The sequence below is a fragment of the Astatotilapia calliptera genome, chromosome 19, assembly GCF_900246225.1.
Source record: "Astatotilapia calliptera chromosome 19, fAstCal1.2, whole genome shotgun sequence".
Classification (NCBI taxonomy): Eukaryota; Metazoa; Chordata; class Actinopteri; order Cichliformes; family Cichlidae; genus Astatotilapia; species Astatotilapia calliptera.
The window spans coordinates 17,305,030-17,331,052 of record NC_039320.1 but is presented as its reverse complement, the minus strand read 5'-3'; the positions used below and the strand labels follow the sequence as shown (position 1 = coordinate 17,331,052).

Here is a 26,023-nt window from a genome sequence, read left to right as displayed (position 1 = left end):
TTTACCTTGCCCTTATAAGCTGAGAACCTGTCCGAGGACCCAGACCTACTCCTCCATTAGGAGAGTTTTTCCTGACCAAGGCTGGGGAGATGGAAGTGGTCCGTTGGGGTACCTGGACAAACACAGAAACAAGATAAAACTTTGCTTTTTCTCCTGGAAAAATGTTCAAAACATGTATCCTCGTCTTTGTAAAGTACACTACCGATCCATGGCAAAGAGGGAAATGGTAAAACACCATGATGTACAGTATAGCATGAATTTTGTCAAGCAGCTGGAGAGGCCAACATTCATTTAAAACAGGATTATTAATAAAATTGCAAGTATACTACACTATGCAATATTTAAACACAGAGTTCAAAAAATGCTGAAACAATAAATAAAAAGCATAAACACAGGTTAATAAAAGATACCAAATATTCTTAGCCTTCATTTCTGATTATGAATCTCAACCTTGGGTGGGATGTCCTCCTCTCTCAGCCAAGCGGTTCTGTCCCGATCCCGATCTCGATCCCTGTCACGGTCCCGTTCCTCCCTGCCAGCATTGCGCTGTGGAGGTCCCGGGGTGTCAGAAGTGGGGTCTGAGTTCTGACGAGGCATCTCAGGCCTGGGGGAGCCCACACTCACACTCTCACTGAGAGCTGAGTCTTTCTGGTCCTGCAGAGACTGAGAGCCAGACATGGAGCTAGTGTGGGTTTTCACAGGAACCAGGTGAGCCATCTGTGGGGATAAACACATTGATGAAGTCAGAGTTTAACAGTGTGAGTGAAATGGACAAAGGATGGTTAAGGGTGAGGTGGACAACAATATGTGAGAGAAGGCACGAAAGGTGAAAGTGCCTCTTTTTGCGCGCGCGCACACACACACACACCTGTGGTTCGTTGGAACGGTGGATGGGTGGGGTGCGGGCAGGCTGCATGCCCCCACTGCTGAAGGACTCGGAGCGGGGTGGGAGGGAGGGGTCGGAGATGCGGTTGGACACTTTGTGCTGCAGTGCTGGAGAGCTCTGCCTGTTCAGCTTAGATCGCTCCTCCACCTGAGGCAGGTCACATACGACTGTTACTCACAGTGAAGCACACAACACAGCCAGTCACCATGTATGATCCACAATGGGCACCACCCACACACCCATGCACCTCTACAAGCCACTAGACAATCTTAAACATCACTCTTCTCTGCGGTGACAACAACCGCAATGTAGAAGTGTGCGACTGATGGATTAATGGATATTACATAAGAAATTTACGAGAGCCTCTCTTTATATTGCACATTGTTTTAATGACATGATAGGACTCTGCGTGACTAAGTGAAGTCTTGTTTTTCGAGTTAAAACCAGTCTTAACCGTCTCTTCTATGCAATAATAACACAGGTGAGCCATGCCAGACTTCCACAGAAGCCCTTATCAGGGTAAACCAGCAGGCCAACAATAACACAAAGATTTTGTTTTGCACAAAGAATAGGTTTTTTATTCACAAACAGATTGGGCGTCTGACTAATTTATGTCTCAATTAAGTTGTTTGTGGTGTCGTTTCTCCATGTTGAGGAGTAAGAGTGTCTGATGGCTGTAGTGAAAGTTTAAGTATAGCTTCTAATCTGCTTTATCAGATGCCACATTCAAAACAGAATAAAAGAACCACGTAAGCACAACGCAATGTTGAAGTGTTTGTGTAATTCCAGTCCGTTTCCACTGAACTGTGCTCACGTGTGTCAAAGTAAATACATCTGTGTGTGAAAGGGGCAGGAAGCTCCTCTTGCCAGTGTAATCTGATTATCAGATTATCTGCTGTGCAATAGGAGAATGTTCCAAGGGATACGCCCAGCTGCCAAAATCACACTTTTCCACTCTAAACACTCTACCCATCTGTAGTTTCAGGGTTGAGTGATGGCTCAGCGGGTTCTAGTTTCAACAGCCCCAAGGTAAACAAGAGTGCCTTTCTCTTTAAAAGCTTTCTCTAAATCCACAGGGGCTCACATAATCTAGCAGGATTATTTCAGATTATGACCTGGTTCAAAACAACTATGCGATACCGAGCCATTCCTCAAATCTGTTAGGTGCCTGCTACAAGGTCAACTACAACGTTGCAACTTTGACATCTACAGCATCAAACAGCTTTTGTTAGTTCCTTGAATGAAATGCAACTACGGATGATGGAATCAGATTTAGACAAACAGTCTGCAAATAACTGAAAGAAAAACATTCAGTGGTTTAGGCGAAGTACTGCTGAGATCGAAGTTTGATCTGTGGAGTGTAATCAAGGTTAGTATATTGACTAAACAACAAGAAAAGAGAGATTAGAAAAAGATGAAGAAAAACCTTTTGGGTAGTGCATATTTCATTTTTTTGTGTTTGTCATAAGTTTACCACCCAAAAACTCTTTCTATTACAGAGAGAAGAGAATATTGGAGGTTAGCTGTTGGCAATGTTGCATCTACATACAGAAAAAAATACTGTATGAGATGAGGAAGAAGAATAGGTCGCCAGAAAGGCATCTCGGGTTTATTAAAAGGATCCCACCACCACTTGGCCAGCACCCATCACCAGGCTAGGATATGATTTACTGGTTGACTGACCTAACTGGAAGATGAGATGGGTGGGTTTTCCCTGATGCCATCAAATCCAAGATATCTAGAAGTAGGCTCATCACGGTGCCCTCTGGGAAACTGGGTGGCAGGGGCATTGAGGGGGCAGGCAGGGGGGAATGAGTGGTCTAGCTAACTAGGCTACTGTATCTACAAAGTGGTATTAAACTATAACTGAACACAGGCACCTCTCCCCTTGATCTTAAGCCCATAAATAATACGAGCTATATAAAATGAATAATTAAATGTGTTACTAACAGTAAGAAGAATATATATATAAGCTTTATAGGGACAAAAGTGGAAATGTACCTTTTACTGTCTGTATGCTTGAGTATGAACATTCTGCATGTATCCAATTGTACCTCTGTCTTTGTGGGAAATTTGGTACTTTTGACTGTTATGTCAAGCAGTGTTTTAGAAATTTATCAAGGTCATATCTGAGCCATAGAAGTAATACAAAAACTTGATATGCTCCAGTAGTTAAAATGAGTAGAGTGGAGCATTTATGTAATCACAAATATAGAAGTACAAGTGTGCGTGCGTGTGTGTGCGTGTGTGTGTGTGTGGTCTTATATACATGTGCTGGAGCAGAGTCTAGCACTCTGTTGCTCCAACAGACCTGGCGATCTGGGATTGGGATCCAAAGGGAGAGCCTTGTGGGGAGCAGTGAGGTGAACTGTTAGGAAATGACGTTTGGTTAGGCAAGACTAAGGTGGGGTAATAAGGAGATTCTGTGTTGAACCCAGGGCTCTCAGGGGAGAATGGAGGAGAGAAGAAACTGCTGGATGGCGATACTGGGGATGTGGACGGCGACACTGAGGATGTGGAGGACTGTGTGCGGAAAATTTGAGAAGAGCTGCGAGGAGAAAGGCACAACCAAGGGGATGGAGAGTTTGAACTCATTGAAATAATATTATTCATGCTTCTTTTTAGTAACCCTGCAGGGGCAGAAGCACTAAGATCACACATAGAGGAACTACCTCTAATTGCATGTTCCCTCCATGTCTCAGAGGTCATGCCCCTATCGGAAAGAGGGGAAAGTAAGTGATTGTTATCAGGGACTTGGAGAAGATTGCTACTGCTGGGAGCAGGTGAGTAGGAGTTCCTGTGTTTAGATAGGGCAGAACAGAGAGCATTTGCAGGGAAGGACTGAGAGAGTAGGTCAGTTTGGTCAACTGCCTTTGAGTCCAAGTGCATTGTAAGGCTGTCATGGCTCACGCTTTGCCTCAACAATTTGTGCCATCCTCCCGGATTATAAAGCTCTATGTCTACATCTATTCTATTGCAGGGTGAGTGTGACCTGCCACGTCGATGGGCACTAACCATTAAGGACACGGGTTTGGAAGGCGTGGGATTCTGGGTCTGTCCTGGAGATATCGGATGAGGTCGAGCCTTAAGCTGTGACTCTTGAGACATTAGCTCCTTAATGGTTGGCTGACTTGTGACAGATAGACATCTATCTCTATGCTTCCCATTTTGACTGCTAGGCTCTGGTAGATAACACGAGCCTTGTTTGGGGCTCTTGACAGGACCTTTATTGAGCCCTTGGTCAACAGACTTACTGTGCTCTAGGACATACCCTGGGCTACGCCCCCTTCGATTGTGTTTCTGAGCTCTAAGTTCTTTGACCTGCTGGCTTATCTCCAGCTTCAACTCTGGATCTAGGGGTTCACCAGGGTCTACTGAAATACATATATGGGGAAGCTGGCTGGAGAGAAGCTGGGGAGAATGAGACAGAGTACGCTTAGGCGCCTGAGGTCTAGATTGGCCGTGAGAGCTAGAAGTTTGAGGCTGGTTGAATGACTGATGATGTCGAAGGCGGGAACGAGGTGGGTTACCATGAGCATGCTGCTGCTGCTTCGGGACCTAGGGGTCACAGTCAGAGGACATTAAGCAACACAGACACACACAAAGCACACTTCACAGCGTAATTATTAAAGAAACAGAATTCATTTTAAAAGGGTGTTTCGATTCAAAAAGCAAAGTTTCTCCAGTACTCTCCTCACAAAGTTCCTGCTTCTAGTACAACCTGCTAAATAAGATAACCACAATGCAAGAACGCAACTGGTTGAGGTTCACTTTAAATACATTATTGACATCAGCATAAAAACATTTAGTACACAGACCTGGTGCTCAGAACCTTTCTTCATGGAAGACAAGCAAGTTCAAAAGACCATGCATAGCTTTGCATGCCATGTATATTACCTCTTTAGCCCAGGCAGGCTTGTCGTTAGGATTAACGACATCCTTATAGTGGTAAAGCGGTTTCTTCTCTGCTTGTCTTCCCTCCTGCTGCTGCTGCTGCTGTTGTTGCTGCTGCTGCTGTAAAGACACCAGGTAGGCTCTCTCCTGCTGGAGCTGCCTCTGTAGCCGCTCTGCCTGCCGCTGCTCCTCAATCTGCTTGCGCTTGTACTCCTGAAGAAAGAAAGGTAGAGGGTGAATGGCAAGAAGGAAAGAGATGAGAAACAAAAAAGAGGAAACTATTTTATATGGGAGCAAAGACACAAAGACAAATTAGCACAAGGGAAAACGGCTGAGGCAGATGAGGTACCAGTAGATATCGACACAAAATTTAGGTCAATCGGTATTACGGAACTTTCAGTGCATTTATAAAGTCAGGTAGAAAAACAGTGGATGCGTATTCTAATGATCATTATCCCTCCCTACATGTGCAGAATTTAAGGGTTCAGAATGGCTTGAATAAATGGGAGGAAAGTCCATACACAATATTTCCCTTTTGATTGTATTTGAAAATACTTATTGTGTGACACAGTCTTCCACATAGTGTCAGATTTGAGTCATGCATTCACATAACAGACCTGACAAACATACAAACTGACCATTGGATTAACCCAATATGGAACACAAACAGACTTTCTACATATAGCTCTGGCAAAAAACCAAACAAAATCTGCAGGAAAAACAGGGAAGAGGAATGTAAGTATTGGAGCGATGGGCACAAGAATAATGACATAGCACAGCACTGGATTTTGGCACTAGGGTCATTTTTGTGGCCTTTGGATCTCAAAAGGTTTCCTTTCAAACTTGTCAGTCTTCAATTTTTAGCTCTAAAGTGCATGAGTGATGCAGTATACAAATACTAAAAGGAAATACTCTTGAAAAAAGAGCAGGGCACTGAGGAAAACAACAGTGTCCTACATTTTCTTTGCATGACATAACAGGGCAGTCAAAACAGAAGTCTTTTTTTCTGTAAAATCCTTTGAGATCCAGCCAACTAAATGATACTGCACATGCGTTCAGTGATCCGAATCAATTTCAGAGGAAAATGTTTTTGCTCAAATCCGTAGCTAATAGGCCAAAGAATATATATTCCATTCAGGTGCATGCAGTGGGGACAGGGATCACACAGCACAGTTGGGGAGCAGTTGTAGCACGTGGGAGGGCTGTGGTTACCAGCAGTAATGCCTGTTCCTGCAGTAGCTGCTGCTGGAGAATCTCTAACTGCCTCTGTTCCTCTTCCAGCTGTCTACGGATATACTCCTGAGCAGCACGACGGCACAAGGAGATAGAAATAGATTGAGAGAAAAATCTGGAGATCTGAACATTTATATACAGGCAGAGAAGAAAGCTAAAGACAGAAAGGGGGGAACAGAATAGAATAGAGAATATAATCTCCTGTGGTTCTTTTCAATGAGGAGAAAAGATAATAATAAAAGATATTATATCCTCAAACAATTTTAATGTGTTACAAAGGGAAAATGAGAAAAAAAAGAGATTGAAGTTATCTTTTCAAAAGACTTGAGAAGCGTGGCGGGAGAGCAGCAGAGCGATAAACATTGAGTAGGATAGACAAAAAATACAAGGCTGAACTGCAGTTCAGGTTCACAGAGAGGACAAGAGAAAAAGATGTTAAAAGAGAGAAAGAGACAAGTAAGAGGAAAGATACAGAACAATCAAACTGCATGCATCTATAAAAAACTCTAAAATTGTCCATCCCTATAACACTGCAAAAATTTCTATGCTGAAAATGCCGCAACAGCTTTCTTTGCATTCTAAAAAAAGGTGCAAAGTAATATCTCATGGGAGGGGCTCTACAATTTTGTTATGTAATATTTATATTTTTGCCACACGAACAAGCCGTGGATTTAGAGTTTCCACCAAGGTTTTTGGCACCTCTATCCAATGTAACAACTTTTAGTGCTTTTATGTTCTATACTTTTACTTTTTGAGGTTTTTTATCAAAACAATGGCATGCGGCTGATGAAGCTAGAAAAAAATAAATATTAATTTTGACATAACAAATACTGAAGAAAAACAAAACACTGAGGGACAAGCTGTGGATTTAGAGAAAGAAACTCCGGGGATGAGTTTCCACCAAGGCTTTAAGCAACCTCTGTGTAATGTAACAGTGCTTTTAGTTCTGCACTTTTAATTTTGATTCATGACTCAAACATTGAGCTTCTATATATAATTATATAATTTTATATTAGCAAGTGATGAAGCCAGATTAAAAATAAAGATTAATTTAAAACAGCATTACAAATGTACAAATAAAGAAAGAAATGTCCTTTCCTATTATGTAACTGTATTATACCAATGTGTAATTAGTTTGAGGAATTCTAGGCTAACTCCCAACATCGTGGTTCACATATCTGTTGCATTACATTGTCGCACGACAAATACATGTTTTGCAGTACAAGTATGGACCTGTTCTCTTTCTGCATGCCTCCTCTCCTCTTCTCTACGGAGCTGCTCCATTTCCTCATAACGTCTTCTCTGTTCCCTCTCTTGCTGTTTCCTCAGCTCACGCTCACGCTGCTGTTGCTGTTGTCAGGAAAGCAGGAACGCACAAAGATTAAGGATCATCACAGTGAACACAAATCAGGAAATCATGTTTGTTTGGCACACTTTTTTTGGGTACGTGTTACAACTTCTAGGATAATAACACAGGAAATGAGTATACAAACATATGCGGGCTCAAATTCTAACTAATGTGTGTATTTGGTCACGCGTACAAAGACACAGACACCATTGAAGTGGTGGGTTCATGTAAGTTAAGTCTAGTCATGGTGCTTAGAGGTGCATTGGAAGGCAAATCCTTGGGGAAACCCACAGAGAGCACACAGATTATGGGCTAAGGATTTCCTTCTGTAAGCCTGCTCTCTGGAACTAAGAAAGGGACATTGGGGAACAAGCTCTGACTGTGTCTGTGTAAGTGTGTGTATAAATGTCATTCTTTCTCTACCAAAATTGTGTTTTGCAAATTTAAATATGTGGAACCAAATATTCTTTCCTATAGATAATAAACTATTTGACAGAGGACACAAACATTATTGAAAATGGTTCAATTAGAAACATTATTTACATAGTAGTGATGTTAATTTGTGGTGACTGTTAATTTAGAAAAAAATACCTGAATTTGTCAGATGTATTGCTAATAAGTAAACTAGGTTATTGATGGTAACATGCTTACATATTTTCTGTAGATAAATGTAATTCAGCTGAGGTGGGGCCCAAAGGTTGTAATTAAACCAACTACTCTATTTGCACCACTTCCAAGTAGTTCTATATTCACGTTTGATTTAATGAATAGCATTTTTGCCATTTTTGTGTACTCATTCAGTTTGTAGCATATCTTCAAAATTTCAATATTTGCACGCATGCCCCAGCAATACATTCATAAAACCGCTCCAAGTGGCACACCCAGAGCCACACTATTTAAACCTGTCACGACTGATTTCATAAAGCTCGCTCCCAGTGTTGGTAAGAAATATTGTCTTATTATGGCTGAGACGTTATATCTGGGTGGAGGCCTTCGCAACATGAAACAAAGATGTCATAGCAAAAGCACTGTTGATAGAGGTCGTTCCCAGATGGGTAACTCCCACAAAAGTTGATAATTGTTCACAATTTGTAAGTATAGCTGTCAGACAGCTAGGCTTGGACTTAACACATCATTGTTCTTTCATCCAGCTAGTGGAGGAGCCATGAAACAAGAGAAGCATCCATTGAAACAGAAGCCATTAAATATTACGAAGAGACTGGCCTTCAATCATTTTCAGTCCCTTTGAAATCCTGTTTTGGAAAACTTCAGTGATGGTGATGGGTATTGATAAGCATTGATTATTACCATTTATATGCAAATATCCAAACAAGTTTTTGCATTCTGTTTGTAATTAAACTGGACACTGACTAACAGTGTCTGATTAACAGATGCTGCAAAACAAGAACAATTAAAAGCTGACATTCCTTAGACTTTCCAATGAATTTTGGATCGTTTTTTTTCTTCTTCTCCTTCTTTTTTTGTTGGTTTATGACCTACTATATTTTGTAGTTTAAAATTTTTATGCATGTGTATCTTTGTAGCTTTTGTTGTTTGAAAAACTACAGTATACTTTCAAAGCCTTGCCTTCACTTCATTCTCTCTTACTTCTTCCAGTCGCCTCCTCTGCTCCTTTTGCTCTTCGATGCGTTTCTGTCTCTCAGCCAACAGTAAGCGCTTGTGCTCCTCATTCTGCTGTTGCTCCAGCTGTTGCCGCCGTTGGGCCTCTGAACGCTCCTTATTGGCGAGCTGTAGGCGCAGGAAGTCTCGCCTCAGGGTTGACTCCCCGGGGATGTTGATGATGGAGCTGGAAAGGTGGACAGTGAAAAAGACCAAGTCTATGTTGGGTGAAGTTGGGCAGAACATGTTAATGTTCATATCTGCGCATTTGTAAAAACACTGACCTCGGGTCACAACTGTCTCTGTCTTCATCCTCCTCTTCACTGCCACTATACTCATATTCTGTTTCATCTGGTAGGCAGGGAGATAGAGTGAGGCAAGTAAGAATGAATAAAAAAGAAGCAGCAAAGAGTAAAAACAATAAAACCTTAGTAAGGTAATAAGCAGCACAGAGCAAAGGCACTTCACGTTCTGAATTTTTCATTTTAACTACCTCTGTTCGTAACAAATTGCTCACGTTTTTGCCATTCCCAGATCATCGTCACTTCAAGGCACATTCTCTTAGCCACTGAATAAGAGTATAAATTGTCATTTTACTGTGTGCGGTGGGGTGGAGAACATTAGCTCAGAGCTCCTTCAGTCAAAAAGGGCCTTAAAAAACAGCAGTCATATAAAAGGCCCAGCTCTTCCTCAGACGCATGCACATGGACTGGTCCTCTGAATGTGACAAAGTGACAGCTGGAGAAGTCACAGCCTCTACAATGGCAAGATATTTCGATACATCATCCCGACGTCCGCTCTGCAGTGTGTTGTTTCCTGAAGCGGTTAATGTCGTTCTTTCTGGTGCAGTACTTTATGCGAGTGCCAGTCTATCACTCCGACACTCGCCAGTGTGTGTTTGTGTCATAATGGAGTTTAATGGAAGTCTGTCACTTTTATTTTCTGCCTTGTTGAAAACCATGAAATCAACGGCATAAGTGAGAATTTGTGCATTTGTCTGAAAGTGTTTAACAGCTCATCCTTAAAGTGAAACATTATTCATAATGTGACTGCATATCTCTGAGAAAGTATCTCAGTCATACACTAAATCTGTGTGCTTGCTGTTTTTCAGCTGGAAAGATTTAATATGCTTAAATCTTGCTGTTACTGGTCTATATTAGTGGCGGTGTTCATTGTGCTGCAGTCAAATGAGCCTGATTTCTTTTTACTTACTAGGCATAATAGACATGTAATGAGTCCATGTGAACGCACTATACTGCTGCTTCACATTTCACTTACAACAACTTTGGTCAAAGAAAGATTGCTATTTCCATCTCTAGTAGTTTATTTTTGATACTAATAACTTGAAGCCACCCCACCCTTCCCACATATATGGAAACCAGTAGTGAGACTCGCTTAAGCAGGGCTGTCAGTTTCAACCAACATGTGGTTCACTGCATTTATTAAAATGTAGAATCAGAGGGAGGCCAGGCTGAAAAGCAGCTTGTAGTGGCAAACATGACTGTATCCAGGGTAAAACAAGTTAAATAGTGTGTTATTTAAAAGATTTGCCAATAGGATGATAGGATGTATCAGCTAACCTATCAGCGTATGTGTGCTGGCACTGACATGTTGTCATCAGCTAAGGAACCAAGATGGCAGGTTAAGTCTGACGTTTAGTTACGCCTGAAGTAATGCTCAATTAAAAATAAAGCAAGATAACCAAATCTTTATTGATCTTAACTACTTGTGCCAAAATATATTTGGAGCATGTGCCAAGAATTACACTTTGAAAATACTAGAAAGCACAGGTGTGTCCAAATGAATAGAAACTACAGCTTGGAGGGATGAGTCACAGTGGGGCATAATTCAGAGAAAACATTTTAATATCCTAGTATGTCACTCCAATTAGTGTAAGCATAACTTTCACTTTGCATGCAGAATCCAAACATGCACACATCTACAACACAGTTTGTCGCTCACCCCTCTCTCCTCTCTTCTTCTTGGTGCGGTCGATGTGATCCTTCAGCTGGATGCGAATTTGCCTCTCATTGGGCAGGTCCTTGATGAATGGGTGTTTGAGGAGCTGCTCTGTGCTGGGTCTCTGGCTGTGGCTCTTTACTAGACAGCTCTCTATGAATGACTGGAACTTCTTTGACCTGAACACACGTACACACACGTCTCAGCAAAAATGAAAAAAAAAAAACCTTTCGCTGTTTCTCTGCTACTGGCACTGCTGCTCTGAAGTATCTGCAAACACGAACTGCAATTATGTGATACACACTCACCACTTCTTTGACTTGAGTCTGGGGGCAGGGTTGCGTGGAATGAGGAAGAGGGCTCTCATTGGATGCATGTCACAGAGTGCTAAAGGTTCAAAATAAGAGAGATGCGAATGCTTTTAGGTATTTGTATTAAACATTATCATGGCATATAGTCAGAGCCAGCATGCTAATAATCGCTCAACTATATCAAAACAAAATTAGGTCCTTTCTGCAGATTGCGATCAGTTATAAACTGTAGCTTGAAAATAAGTTATTTTTTACTGAACCAAAATTAACTGAAGGGTGGATACAAGGCCTGTCACCTTAATGATGACAACTGTGTTCAAATACCTCAAAGAGGAAAATAACGCATAACAGACCAAACTCTGGGCAGCGGCCCAACAATGTGACACATGATTTTATATCCACTCCTTTGCCTTCGTTAAAATTATGACTTAAAATGGGTTGGAGTATCCTGGACTGAATAATGATCTGACTCCTGATTACAGTGATCTACTGTGGAAGCACTAAGAAATGATGTGTAACAGAGACATAGGTTATTCTTTGGGTACGTACGTGGTGCTCCCTCAGCCATCTCTATTGCGGTGATTCCCAGTGACCATAAATCACTCTGCAAAAGAAACACAAATAGCACAAGTCATCGAAATCCTTAGTGGGTTTACGAATCTTTAGAGGAAAGGTGATTGAAAAATCACCTTGAAGTCATATGTGGCCTCAGGGTTCTCGTCACAGGCAATAACCTCTGGCGCCATCCAATATGGTGTCCCAATAAATGTGTTTCTCCTTCCTACTGTTCTGTCCAACTGGGCTGAAACCCCAAAGTCCACTAGAAAGTCATGACACAAATACACACACAGACAAAACCAGTGAGCTTTACTGAATTCCATGAGAGAGAACATACCCTACAATAGATAGCCCAGTTTACAAATGCACACATACAGATCCCATCTTGGTTTTAATAAGAGAGAGAGCAAGTCATGTCTTCAGCAGTTTGCATCATGGACAGTGGCAGAGCTACAAACGGTTTTGTAATTTGGCATCCAGCATAAAAGAAGCAGGAAAGACAAAGACACACACACACACACACACACACACACACACACACACATCTGAACCATCTGAAACTTTATACTCCATACTGCCCTCCCAATCCTGAAGCAGTTTTGTGAAGTGGAGTTAGATGACAGACTGACCTAGCTTGACCTCTGCATTCTCAGTCAGCAGGACGTTCTGTCCCTTGATGTCTCTGTGGATGACCTTGTGCTGATGGAGATGAGTCAGACCCTGCAGACAATGACAGAGACACAAAGTGAAGGAAAGCTCTGTAACAATGAGCCAAATCGTGACAATTATTACATAAAACACTCATTTCCAAAAGGAAGTGTCCTTGAGCAAGACTATCAGCTCTTGGGTTAGAGCTGTGGAACTAAACGTGATCTGTACTTTTAAAAAGTTGCATTGTTGCATTGATTTGAAATCAAGCTGTAAGATGGAGAAATTGGTAGAAACTGCGGGGAAAAAATGTTAAAAGCACTGAGGGATGAAAGAAGAAGAAATAGAAAAAAATGTGACGGGGCAGAGGCAGCAGAAAGAGCGAAAACAGAAAACACAACATGAGGCGAGAAATGAGGGTTGGGAAAAAAAAGAAAGAAAAAAAGTGAATAAAAAGAAATCATTGTTCAGAGCAGCACTGTGCTTAACTGACAAGATGCAGTGATACTGCTGTTTTCTGTTGGAGACATCAGCCCTCGGCAGCTAAAACGTACCATAACAGATAGCAGAGACAAGATGTGGTAGAATGGGTACAATTTCCCAAGAAGAACAGTTCATAACAGAGACATCATAGAAACCAATCAGCGTCTGATTGCTCTCAAGTAACAGGCTGGGCATCGATAATTTAACACACAGTCATTTAAAAGAAGTATAAAGGTTTTGAACCAAGAATTGTCGCATATAACTATCCCCGTGCGTACTTTATGAGTTTAAGACAATGTGGGGTTTTTTCAGTTTGGATTATGCCCTTTCAAGAATCAGCCCTTTTGAAATTACTCTCTGATTTTCCACTATAGTGACAGATTGATGCGGTTTTCAATGACTGTCGGCAGGCTCACTTGCTCTTGCATCAGTCTTTGAGAACAAAGAAAACAAACAAAATCAGAGAATCCAGAAAAAAAATATTTCATTTCTCTGAAAGAGAAAGCTGCCAACAAGGTTACTTACCCTGAGAATCTCTCTGCAGATGTAAGCAGTCCATTCCTCTTTCAGAGAGTTGCCCTTGGTGTTCTTGATCAAGTCTGTCACTGAGCCAGCTCCACAGAACTCCATGACCAGCTACATGCACACATGCACACATATGCAGATACAAGGTCAATTACTGACTGGAAGCAAGCGACCTTGTCTTTATCTTTTCTAACCCAGTAACTCTCATAAAGCAACCTCCAATACCAATTGTTTACTTATGAATCTTTTCTTCTGTATTCTGCTTAACTGACCAATAACACTTTTCTTTTTTCCTTATTATCAAAGTACGAGAGAGCCAATATTATACAGTCAGGTCATTAATAAATGTGCATCAATAGTTCCAAGCCTGTTGGGAGGAAACTGTAGCAAAGCCAAGTAATTCTGTGCATGTGGAGATTAAGGAATCACATTTTTGGCTGGAAAGTAAGAAAACCTTGGCGACACTCTCTTTGATGTGTTCATATAACATTTATAGTCCAGTACTAACACATGTGCATACAATCAAAGAGCCATGTCCCACTTTACCAGCTCTAGTAATAGAGCAGTACACGTGTAGCTCACACACACTGACACAAACAGCCAACAGTGTTGCAGACTTTCTGTCTCTGTCACTCCTTACAAACACACACCCCACACAGACTGCAGAAACTACAGGCATAAACTGACTCGATGGGGTCATGAGATCACAGGAATGAATCAAGTCCATCTCTTGACCCAAACACAATGTGTCTATTCTCTCCTCTCCTCTCTACATCTGTGGAGAGTAGCAGGCAAAAGTTCAGTTGGTCAGTTCTGGCTGCGCTTCAAGCCTCATCGTCATCATCATCATGCTGGACTGAACAGACAACAGAACTCCTCTCTTCATGGCTGTCCCCATGTATTCAGACACACAAAGGAACACACTCAGGAATGCATGAGGATGACACATGTGAAAGCCCACTAAGATACTGTTATGATCACTAACATACTCGAGGAAAAACGGGCCGATGTTGAGTCAGGGAGAATTATGGAGGCAATACATTTGGCTGCTTTGTGTATCTACATATGTTTGTGTGTGTCTGCTCCAACTGTTGTGTGATGAATGCTGAGGGATTAGAGATGAGAGAGCTCCCTTAGATGGCGTTAACAGATGATTTATCGCAGCAGCAGCCAGCCAGCCTCACATTGATTTAGCTACTTATAGCTTATAGCTTTCACTGATACATTAAGTATATATACCATATATGCATTTCCAATTCACACAAACCCACGTTCACTGCACGCATGAGTGCATGCATTCATATAGCAGAAAAGCAAGAAATGGACCGCGACTTTTTCCAGACCTGTCATCCTCTCCTCCTGTGATGCACACATGAATGACCATCCAAACACACAGAAAAAACAAAACACACTCAAATAATGCCGTACCCATAGCTGGTCATCTATGCCAGGGGGATTTTTCTTGATGAAAGCTCCGTAGTAGGTAGCGATGTTCCGATGGTGACTGTACTTCTTCAGCATGTTAATTTCTGCCTTAATCTCCTCTTCCTCATCCTTTTACCACACAGAAAAATTAAAAGCAATTAGACCACAGTCTCCATTTGCGACCCATCAAATAGCTCAATGTGATATGGACAGAGAGTGAAGCTGCTGATGGATTTTCATTTTGAATCCATTAAAAGTCTGAAAAGTGTTGTTGCAAAGCACACAGCTGGGCCCTAAATTATCCACAATAACAGCATTAACTTTTAATTACTTTCATTTCAGGGAGCTACTGCCACAAAGCCAGTTGTTTATAAGAATGTGTCACTTATTGACTTGCTTATTATTTACAACGTCAGAAAATTGTGCCTTGATTAATTCCTTTTAGTGCTCACTGGTGAAAAAACAAAGACATTTGTTTCACTAAGCGGATTTTTTTCTACAACAGCAGATCATTAAGTTATCAATTTGGTTTTTGCTTCCATTTAATTGTCATTAGTAATTAACACGGTCATTCATTTATTGCCACAGATTTACACATATGCAGCCATTCATATAGTTTTAGTCATGTCTTCATGCTTTATTTTTAACATCTGTTCTTTTCCCCTTTTTACTCTTTTGTTCATCCTTCATATACCTTGCACCCTTTTCCCTTAATCATTCATTCAGGATTTTATTGACTGATTCATTCATTTATCACTTCCATTGTTGCTTAATTCCTGCAGTGCTTTATTGTTTTGCTGGCAGCTAAGTGCTGACAGGGAGGCTCTCTAAATATAGCTGAGATTCCCTCCTGCTTTACAGACACGCCTGAGACCACACTGCTGTCCTAATACTTCCAGCTAATATTACCATGGCAATAGGCCTGTCCTCATTTCCTCTCTGCCACATCAGACAAACACACGTGCACGTACACACACACACACTAGCACTGACTCATCGCTCATAATTAGATGACATGCCCAACACTGGTATAATCACTTGAGATGATATTCTGTGTGTGGGTACGTGTGGGTGTGTGAGCAAATGCCAAAGTGCATGTATGTGTGTCTTACCCCTGTGACATCCATGACCTTGATTGCTGCCAACTGCCCCGTCTTAACATGGCAGCCCTGGTGGAAGAAGCAAAGGAAGTAAGTACAAGAAAAAAGGCAGAAATGTGAATGTTCATTTAATGCAACTTTTTCCAAGAACGTAGCACATTAGCACATTTGCTTCCTCCTTTGCTTTCAGTCATCACACTGAACTTAAAACATTTAGATTAAACAAGAAATAGCATTGTTTAAAAGGAAAATCTGTAATTTCTGTAAAGATACAATCCGCGCGTTATCTTGATGAAATCTGTGACAAACAATTCCATATAATAGGAAGAAATTTGCTCGTTATAATTTGCAGGTCTAGCATATTTATTATCTTTTAACAGTGGAGTCTGGGAAGTTGAAGCGACAGAAATGGAAAGACATATCAGAAATCATCCTTGCTGTCACTCTAGCCAAGGGAATTGCAAATAATGGTCAACAACACAAATCTGTTTCTGAGAGAAATAAAGACTGCCAATCAGCAGACCTTGAATGTTGCCGAATATCAAGGCTAGGCAGAGGCCTGGGGGAGCTACGAGGCATGAAAACAGGAGATTGGAAGCTGAGGGGCAAATGAAAGGCCCAAGTGGTTTGTTTGCAACAGAGCATCTGTGGCTGTGATTAACTAATGAAGCTAACAGGGCTAAAGATGCTAAAACCACTGATGGCTATTACTTTCACCTATCTTAACTCAGCTGATTAGAATGTTATTGTCTGCCCAAATGCCTAGCAGCGCTAGCCCAAACACACACACACACACACACACATACACACACACACACAAAACAAGGGCAGGACTGTTCTGCTGGTAGAATTGTTATAAACCAGATGGCATTCAGGGCCTGGCTCTAAAGCACCTCCTGAGGGCTTTAATCGAAGGGTCATTCTGATAACAAGCTGTAGCAAATACACAGGCTAGCAATGCTTTGGTAAGAGTAGTGCCAAATTATAGCTTAAAGTTGGTGCTTGCATTGCTTTGCAGTTCATTTGCAGGAGTGATTTTACAGTCTCTGCACCCTGTTATTGGTCATTAGTCACTCTCACTGCCTCACATTGTATTTTCGTGTTGTTTTAGCAGATCAGTTGCATCCACTGGCTCGCCAAAACTCACTTTACCTGATTAAAATCTTGAGAGCTTTCACTGTTTGAATGAGATTTGGATGTTATTCAACAGTGAAATAATGTTGATGGTCAACAAAAGGCGTATAAATAAAGTTGTGTTACTCAATAGGTCAACTGATGTTTAGGTGGATTCCAAATAAACTTCTGCTAAAGACTGATCTAAGGATGAAAGTATGATATCAGTGTTATATAATATAATATATAATCATTCACAGATCATTTCTGTCACCACTTCAAAGGGCACCGCAGTATGTTTCCATTTGAGAAAGTGATATTAAGAGCTATATGTGGCAACAAAACGCTGGTACATTTTATGGGATCCCACAAGATGACAGCCAATATTGTTAACATTATTATATGCTATCAGCTGAGGTCCCTGAACGAGGGAATATTAATTCCAGGAGTTGAATTTTTTATTACACAACTATTCTGGGACTGGAAAAAACTCTTTTAAACTTGCTGATTTATTGCTGAAAAGAAAGTTGGGATTTGAATATGATAATTCATTGTGTCACAATTCAGCACCACACAATGCAAACTAAGCACCACTGGATGGTTGAACACTGTGATCGGCCTCTTTTTCTCGCTTTCACACACACACACACACACACACACACACACACACACACACACACACACACACACACACACACACACACACACACACACACACACTCATACATAAATATGCAGTTCAGATTCTGTGAGAGTAAAAGAGCTGGAAAGATTGACCAGGGATTTCTCATTAGGATCAGACTGCCCCAATTCCACAAGCACAAGGACTGGCTTTGTTGAAGACCAACAAAGGAATTACAGCCACTTACAAACCAGAAACCCTCTCTCACACGCTCACACACGCGCACTTCGACACACACAGAAAGCATAATAAGAGCTCCCTTTTTTCTACTACTCACACTGACAGAAAAACTCTTGCAAACACCCACACATGTGCACACAAAGACATGGTGAGTGCGGGAGAGAGAATGATTGAGGGAGTTACGAAGTGGCTGAGAGGGCAAGAGAGAGAACGTGTCAAATACATAGTGGACATGGATATCATCAGAGCTGGATAAAGATTCATTACTCCGAGCCACCTTGACAGCCTCCCTCCCTCCACTTCTCCTTTTTCCTGCAGCAGTAATGCCATCCAGCCTTATTAAATGACCTAGTGTGAAAGGAGCAACAGAAAAGAATTAGCACGGCCTGTTCATCTTCATCTCCTGCTCTGTCTTTGTCCTCTCCCGTTCATTTATTTGCCAATTCAGAAATAGGCTGGGGCTGGGCTATAATAATATTACCAAATTAGGTAACATGACGATGTGTGAATAACATTATCTAAAGAATAAGGAAAGACAAAGGTAAAGTAATAAAACCATTAGTTAATTGGCTGTTTCATCAACAACATGCCAGGCATATAAATAGTTGCCGATTCCTTTTTTTCTCCTCTTTTCTGTTTTATATAATTTGGGTTTTGAACTGCTAGTTGCACCACGTGCAATTAAAGTATCTTAAGTTCTGGGAACTTCCGAGAGAGACGGGTTAAAGCAGTATTTGAACATTATGATATATTACTTATTTGCTTTCTTGCCAAGAATTTGATGAGAAGATGTGTGCCATTCTCATGCCTGTACATTAAATTTAGAATCAAAGCTAGGAGCCAGGCTAACTTAATTTAACAACTTGAAATGGAGGGAACAGTTAGCTTGGCTATTAGACCTAAAATATATTTATAAGCTGTGTAAAAATTAATAATCAGTCCAACATGTCTGTGCGTTAATTACTTAGTAGAATATTAGCGACATATTAGCCAGTACAATGTAAAACCACAGATTATTGGTTTCGCATTTCTGGTTGCGTGCATAAAACACAGAAGACACAAAAATTTAATTATCGAGTATTTGATGTGTTGTTCTCGAAGCTGTCATGTGAATGTTGGTTATGCAAGATATCCTTTCATTATGTACTGTGAAGCATAGCATTCATTTAAGCAGGCCACTACTTCAAGCTCAAATGTAATTCCAGGGCATCAGTTGATCTTGATGCAAGCCCGCCTCAGTTGATGTTTCAGATGATACCAACATATCCACCTAGCAAATCTCTTAAATGGCACGCATACATGCTTTAGTCTGCCTACGGTTGCTGCACATCTGCAAACCATTATGCAACCCACCTCCACCCCAGCTCCTCTTTTTTATGTGGTGTCTGACTTCACTGTCACTGATGTCGTCGGAGCAACATTCTGTTTACAATGCTTGGTTTGGGGTGCTGGTGCATCCAATGGATGTCACATTGGAGATTAAGCTTTTTTGAGCTTTGATAATCAGCAGCTGCAGCCCTTACGATGATAAATATTGGAAAAAGAATTTCACACAGTATTAAAATGATGTTTTTATCCTTCTTCCTCTTTCTTTCTCAGAGGGATGGCCCACTCTCTCTCTGATCTGTCCCATTCAGAAAGACAAGCGCTGAGCCCGAGAGGCTTGTTCATCCCTTCCTCCACTCATGTGTTGACTGCTTTTCTTTTCTGACCTAGATCTACAGTTTCTCGCTCTATCTACCTCACTCTGTTTTATCCCTGTGGCTCTCTCTCTCTCATTATCTTACCCGCTTAACTTCTCACAATCTCCTCTTTATGCCTTTCATTATTTTTCACTTCCTTCCTGTAAATTTGTCGCTTATTTTTCCTTTGTATGTTTCTTGGATTTTGTTCTCTTTCATGCCTCACAGCTCAGCCTAGTGACCTATGAAAAGCAGGTTGAACATGAGCATGACTGAGCTGAACGGTAATGGGAACAAAATACCATTCAGTTTTGAATCTGACAGGCAAATATGACAAGAGCAGAACCTTGCTAATGCATATAGAACCTTCTTCAAACCACAGGAGGTAGTTCACTGAGGTGGGCCTGGGTGTGCATGTAAAATGAGGATATACCGCTGCTTCTGCACACAAACACTTTCATCTAGTTGATCTATTCAGTCATGATACAGAGAATACTGGATAATGAACTTAAACTGAATACATTATTCATCTAAATTAGACAGGAAAGTATCTTTACTTTGCTCAGTATGTCCATAACACATTTTTCTTCCTTTTTCAATCCTGTGGAGCTATTTTGACCACATATGAAAGCAAAACATCTGTCACTCACACACAAATCCACATGGAGCTGTGATGCCGCTAGGCCAGGTGTGTTTGAGCGATAACAGCCTAAATCGACTACGTTTATTCCGCTTGGATGACCGCGCTGTGATGGAGACAGCAAACTGATACCAAACTGATCTCCAATTAGCCTTTAGGTGGTCACATGATGAAGGACTTGGCATCATCCCTCCAGGTCAGGAGTTGATGAACTATTGTATAAGCTGGAAATTCAAAATGGGGTGACTGTTCTTTTTGACGGATCGACCAAACAAACTGAGGGAATAATTTTAAAAATCAAAGCCTCTTACTCTTAATTTGTGTCAATTTGTAAAACTGTTTGTCATCTCCTATGACAGCAGCACAGATCATGATTCATTTTGGCGAAAAAGTTGGAAAATGCCTCTAGAACAACTGAGAGACGAGGTAAATTTAAGTAAATTATGCTGCAAACAATAATGATTTTTCAAATGATTGATTTGGCTTTTTTTTTTAAATGCCAACCACAACAACTGCAGCCCAAGACTAAACTAAACTGCATGCTTACTCAGACTAGGAAAATTCTTTGTTAACCCATCCATCCCTCCATCCATCCCTCCCTTCAACCATCTTCTTCCATTCGTAGTGGAAAATGCACCTCATAAGGAAAAGCTTCTTGTTTTTCAGCAACTTGGTTTTCAATATCAGGACTAGTATAATCCGGTGTACATAAAAGCATCTTATCCTTATATGTTTTAGCATCTTTACTTAACAACACTGTTATTTTCTTTAATGTGAATTTTTCAAATTTAATCTGTTGTCCCAAATAGACAAGATGCAACCACATAACTAAAAAACTCATAAAACATAAAACAGTGCAGTACTTAAAATTCCATCAGCATGACATTATGAACCACATCAATATGTCAAATACAATACATACAAGACAATTACTGGTGGTAAACGGTGATGCTGACTTAGCCCAGGCAGGTTTAAGCACTCCAAAAGATCCTCCCATGTTTCTGGGAATGAAATTCCACTTCCACTACTTTACCTGAGAACACTCTTTGTCTGTGTCCTAATTTTTTGTAGCTGCTGAGAATTATAATGGACTGATTTGGCTAACCATTCACCATGCTGTCTTTAAGTTCATACTGTCACAAAAAAGGAAAAAACTCCCAACCAATCATACGTCTGATAACTCATCGCTTTCTCATCTCTTGGGCTTTATTTTCCATGTTCATGTGCAGCACCGGGGAGGTGTCAGCCTGACAGAGCACACCAATTCCAGTAATTATCATCAACACATAATTATAATTACTTACTGCTGCCAAGTAATGGTAAAACATAGTGAAGGACTTGCAGCGTATGGAGAAAGATCTTATGTGTATGTTTGTGTGTTAGGATTCTCTTTATATTTTTTTGCTGTTATAAGTAGCTGAATGTTGACAAGCACAAATGCAGATACTGCAAAAGGAAGTATTTCTTCACCGGTTTTAGTTTGCAGCCTCAGCGAGGGGACACAAACCTGCTAGCTAATGCCAAAACACAGCCCGATACTGAATCTTGTGATGCCCAAGACATGTGTGTTTGAGACTGTGTGTGCACGTGTATATTTTATTTCTTTGTGTGTGCATCTCTGCCCTTGCCAAGTCAATCACACAGACGAGACTCACACACACACACACACACACACACACATACACAAACACCTCTACAACTCAGGACACATTTACTATGCAGGACACTTCCTGTCGTAGCCTAGCAACGGTCTAAGTTGGCACAAATAAAGTGAACACGATACTAAAATATACGGAGACACTCGCATGCTCAAATACAAAGACAGTCCTGTTCCGGGAGATTGTTTTTTTAGAAGAAGAGTTCAGGTGGGATAAAGCGTGAGGGAGAGAGAGTGGAAGAGGACGTGCTGAAGACACGTTCGGTGAGAGAGCGACATTTCATGCTGCCTCTGTCCCTGTGGCCAAGCTGCAAGGTCAGGAGAAGGCATCCAGATTTTCTTTTTGATGACAAAATGAGCTATGTGATATTTTTAAAAAATAAGGCTATATTTTTCCAAATGATTATTATTTAACATTTATATTAATACTTTCAATGCAGTTGCAAACTTTCATTTATTTCAGAAAAAATAAAAATCAACTTGGACACTTGACAGCTACTTAAGGAGGCTGTTGGCACGTTTAATATTGTGACTATAGAGTGTAGCCTTTGGATGTGAAAAGTGAAGCCAATATTCCTTAAAGCTCCATTCCTTCTGGTTGCAAAAAGAAATCCACTTGTGCAGATGTTTTCTGAATGAGAGCATGAAAAAACAACCGTCCTGTTCACGCCATCTATGACCCGAGAAAACAGTTTTCTAATGAGCTTACAGTACGGACCAAACTGCTAGTTCTAATTTTTAATGAATACAAAACTGTTTATTTTGTATACTTTGGTCCTGTGTACACTAAAACCACATAGGAACAGACAGTTAGTGACCATCCAGCAACCACGGGTCAGAGGGAAAAATGTGTATTTTCTGAGTGGTTGCTGGAGGTTGCTGTCTGTCGCTGGGTGAAATTGGTAAAAGAAAAAAGGTGCTAGATGAAAAAGTTTGCTTGAAAGACATTAACTTCTCTGCAAACATTCATCATCTGAGTCTTCACTTCCTCTTTAACTTGAAAAATGCAACGCAAATGAGAAATGGAGAATGTTCACCTTCAAAGTAAAAGTTATGCCTTACCACTGCATTGCCCACATTTCAAAAACCTTTACTTGGAAGACAAACTGTCTCTGTTTTTGTTCTGCATTACACTTTTCACAGTTTCACTACAGGTTGGTGGGTAGTTTGTGAGCATTGACATTACAGATAACCGCAGCAACCTTCCAGGAACCAAAGATTTCCCAAAGAAGTTTTATGTGCAGCACCATGTACCTCTTTGTGATCAATTCCACAACAGCGAATGCAATCAACCTCCAAAACCCCCCAGCCAACCACTCACAGAATATACATATTTCAACCAGTGGTTACCAGATGGATATTAACCAATCTTTATGCCTGTTTTGTTTGTTTTTTACTTTGCTCACTGATATTTCACACAACTTAACACATTTTTTGAAAGACTGAGTAATGAAAGGTGAGGCCGCCATGGTTCTACAACCTGGATCTGTCATTTTCTTCCAAGGTATATAAATAAGTAAACATTCTGCATATGCTAAAGCATTCGAATGCATGCACACTAAACAGGAAACAGACTGCCAGATTGTGTTGCCGTCTCTTTGTAACAAGGAAATGGGTCAGGCCATAATCCTAATCTGTGCCATTATAGTAATCCACACAAATAAACACAGACTTTAGGAATTGCTTCAGCTTCAGCAATGCATTGTGTCATAGCGCAGGGCCTGTTTGCATAGTAACAGCATCTTAGGGGAGAAGGTCTGAATGGTGTGCACCAGGACTATCACCGTGTGCATGTTTTTTTGTGCTTGTTTTGTCTGACGTAGAGGTGCCCCCCACTTCACACGCACACACACACATACCAAAGTGAGGCAGTCTCAGGGTTGAAGGATTTCAGATAACCAGTGTTTCAGTCTGTACCTCTATATCAACGCCCACCGGTTTTATTACAAACCCATCCTGTTCAGCAGAAGGTGCTGGAGCTATGAGGCAGACTAAAAGCCACTTTTGGCTAACGAACACTACAAACACAGTTCTGCTGGAAGGCTCCCAAAGAAATAAAGGGGCAATACTCCCAGACACACCTCATTGCAGTTCAAACACCTGCAATCATTCCGCATTCACACGTGATCACACAGAAACACACACACAGAAGCATCTCGCATACACACAACGCGCAGAAGACGGTGTTGTGAAATCAGTGAGGCAGTAAATAAAAGTGACAAAGGCCTCCATTCCAATCTACTCCTGCACTAGCCAGGAAATACAGAAGCACCCCGAGGCTGTGCTCACGCTCAGGCATGAGAAAGAAAAAGAGGAAGACAGACTGAGATGAAAGAAGATTTAAAGAGAAGCCATAACAAGAGCCAGCAAATGTGAGGAAAACATACACCAGCACAGATTTTGTAGAGAACAATTATTAAAGGAACTAAGGTGACGGTGATGAGGGAAAAGAAAGATGAGCGCAACGATCTGTAGAATAGTTTAGAAGCTATTATTGATGGGTGGTGGAATACAGCTAATTTGAATTTTGCGTTAGAAATCCTGCAAGTGTTGATTTCATTCTGAATGAACCACTGTTAACATCTAAAGCCTACTGAAGCAATAATTTATCAGTAGTCTGAAATATAGCCGCTTATTAACCTGCCTGCTCACAGTACAGCCAGCTAATTAACAAGCTAGTAGAAACAAACACACAAAAAACAACCTAATCTGGGTTCAGGGAAAGGATTCATACTGCCTCATAATGACAAATACAATCACACTAAATAGTTTAAAATGATCGCAAACATATCTGACACTGCCTATGACCTGTGAGTGTGTATATTTATTTTGGTATCTGTGCATACATGTCAGAAAATAGTCAAAGCTTAGCCTTATCATAATACCTGCTTTGATGTGACGAACTAGGTAAACACTAACAGAATAATCTGTTACTGGAGCTTGTTTATGGTAGACAGACTCAAATTGACTGAAACACAATCTCCCACATACACAAATGTAATGTACACAAATGCTTTATTTAGCTTTCTGTTGTTAAAATCCAACCAAATAACTGCTTGACCTTGTCTCTGAAACGGATCTAAAACGATCCGATCTTAATCAAACATGAATTCATTGATCCATTTGCTCATTACTTTGACCTTATCTCTCATTTCAAATAAAACTGCTGAAATTTTTTTAAATTTGGAAGGAAACACTTCTCCCTCTAAATGCAACTGCTGTCAAACAGGCAAGAAAAGAGAGAGTAAGTGATTCGCAATGTGCCCAAGCGAGGGAGAAGGGCTGCTGTGAAGAGGAAAAGCGGCAGGTTCAGCACTTCGGCATCACGCTCCAGCAGCTCTGGAGGTCAAACGAACAGCCAAGCTGATTTACTGTGCGGGATGAAGGTGAAAGAGAGATAGGAAGAAACAGATGAGCGAGGGTATGGAGGACAGAACACATGAAGAGAAAAAGCATTTTAGATGAAAAGCAGTTAGAGTGGAAAAACAAAGAAAATGCAGCTAAAGGCCATAAAAAAGGAGAAGACACAGCAAATGAAGGATAATAGAGAGTGAGGGCTGGTATAGCTTATTGAATTACCTATTGATGAACATTTCAAGTGGCGAAAAAGTTGTTTTAAGCTCAATGACAGTATCAGTGAAAAAGAGGCTGCTCTATAACTGGGAAATATACAGTAGAAAGAGACAGACTGGGAAAGAAAAGCAAAGACAGAACGAGAGATTGTTATTGACATCAGCTATGGCTAATTGACTCTGGTCTGGGCGGCAGGAGTGCATTGTGGGTAAGTGGGACGTGTGACCTTGGGGAAGATAGAGAGAGGATGTAGGCTAATGAAAACACTGCCAGGTGTGAGTTTGTGTGTGCGTGAGTGTATCTCTGTATATGGTAAAAACAAGCACATCTGCTGGCCCCACAGTAACATCCACCTCAGTCACGGTTCACAGTTCATTCATAATGACTCCAGAGACTGAAGCACGTGTGTGTGTGTGTGTGTGTGTGTGAGAGTGTGTGTGTGTGTGTGGAAAAACAGCAGAAATTACAGTAGAACAGTTATATTGAAACAGAGTGACAATGGAAAC

At 40.9% G+C, this 26,023-nt stretch overlaps 1 protein-coding gene across 12 annotated transcripts in view; it reads right to left on the bottom strand.

Annotated features, from left to right (window-relative positions):
* tnika (TRAF2 and NCK interacting kinase a) overlaps positions 1-26,023 on the bottom strand; it is a 53,747-nt gene that overhangs the window by 11,243 nt on the left and 16,481 nt on the right. For 6 of the 12 annotated variants that reach the window (XM_026151107.1, XM_026151108.1, XM_026151109.1 and 3 more), the window contains exons 3-19: positions 16,003-16,059; positions 14,894-15,019; positions 13,466-13,576; positions 12,439-12,529; positions 11,941-12,071; positions 11,801-11,855; positions 11,249-11,327; positions 10,944-11,119; positions 9,266-9,332; positions 8,970-9,168; positions 7,247-7,363; positions 5,993-6,079; positions 4,784-4,993; positions 3,902-4,444; positions 869-1,033; positions 451-717; positions 6-112 (exon numbers count right to left, since the gene is read on the bottom strand). In XM_026151107.1, coding sequence (XP_026006892.1) covers positions 6-112; positions 451-717; positions 869-1,033; positions 3,902-4,444; positions 4,784-4,993; positions 5,993-6,079; positions 7,247-7,363; positions 8,970-9,168; positions 9,266-9,332; positions 10,944-11,119; positions 11,249-11,327; positions 11,801-11,855; positions 11,941-12,071; positions 12,439-12,529; positions 13,466-13,576; positions 14,894-15,019; positions 16,003-16,059 — 2,588 coding nt within the window. The remainder of the gene's footprint in view (positions 1-5; positions 113-450; positions 718-868; positions 1,034-3,901; positions 4,445-4,783; positions 4,994-5,992; positions 6,080-7,246; positions 7,364-8,969; positions 9,169-9,265; positions 9,333-10,943; positions 11,120-11,248; positions 11,328-11,800; positions 11,856-11,940; positions 12,072-12,438; positions 12,530-13,465; positions 13,577-14,893; positions 15,020-16,002; positions 16,060-26,023) is intronic. The other 6 variants (XM_026151114.1, XM_026151117.1, XM_026151119.1 and 3 more) reach the window with 3 other exon arrangements.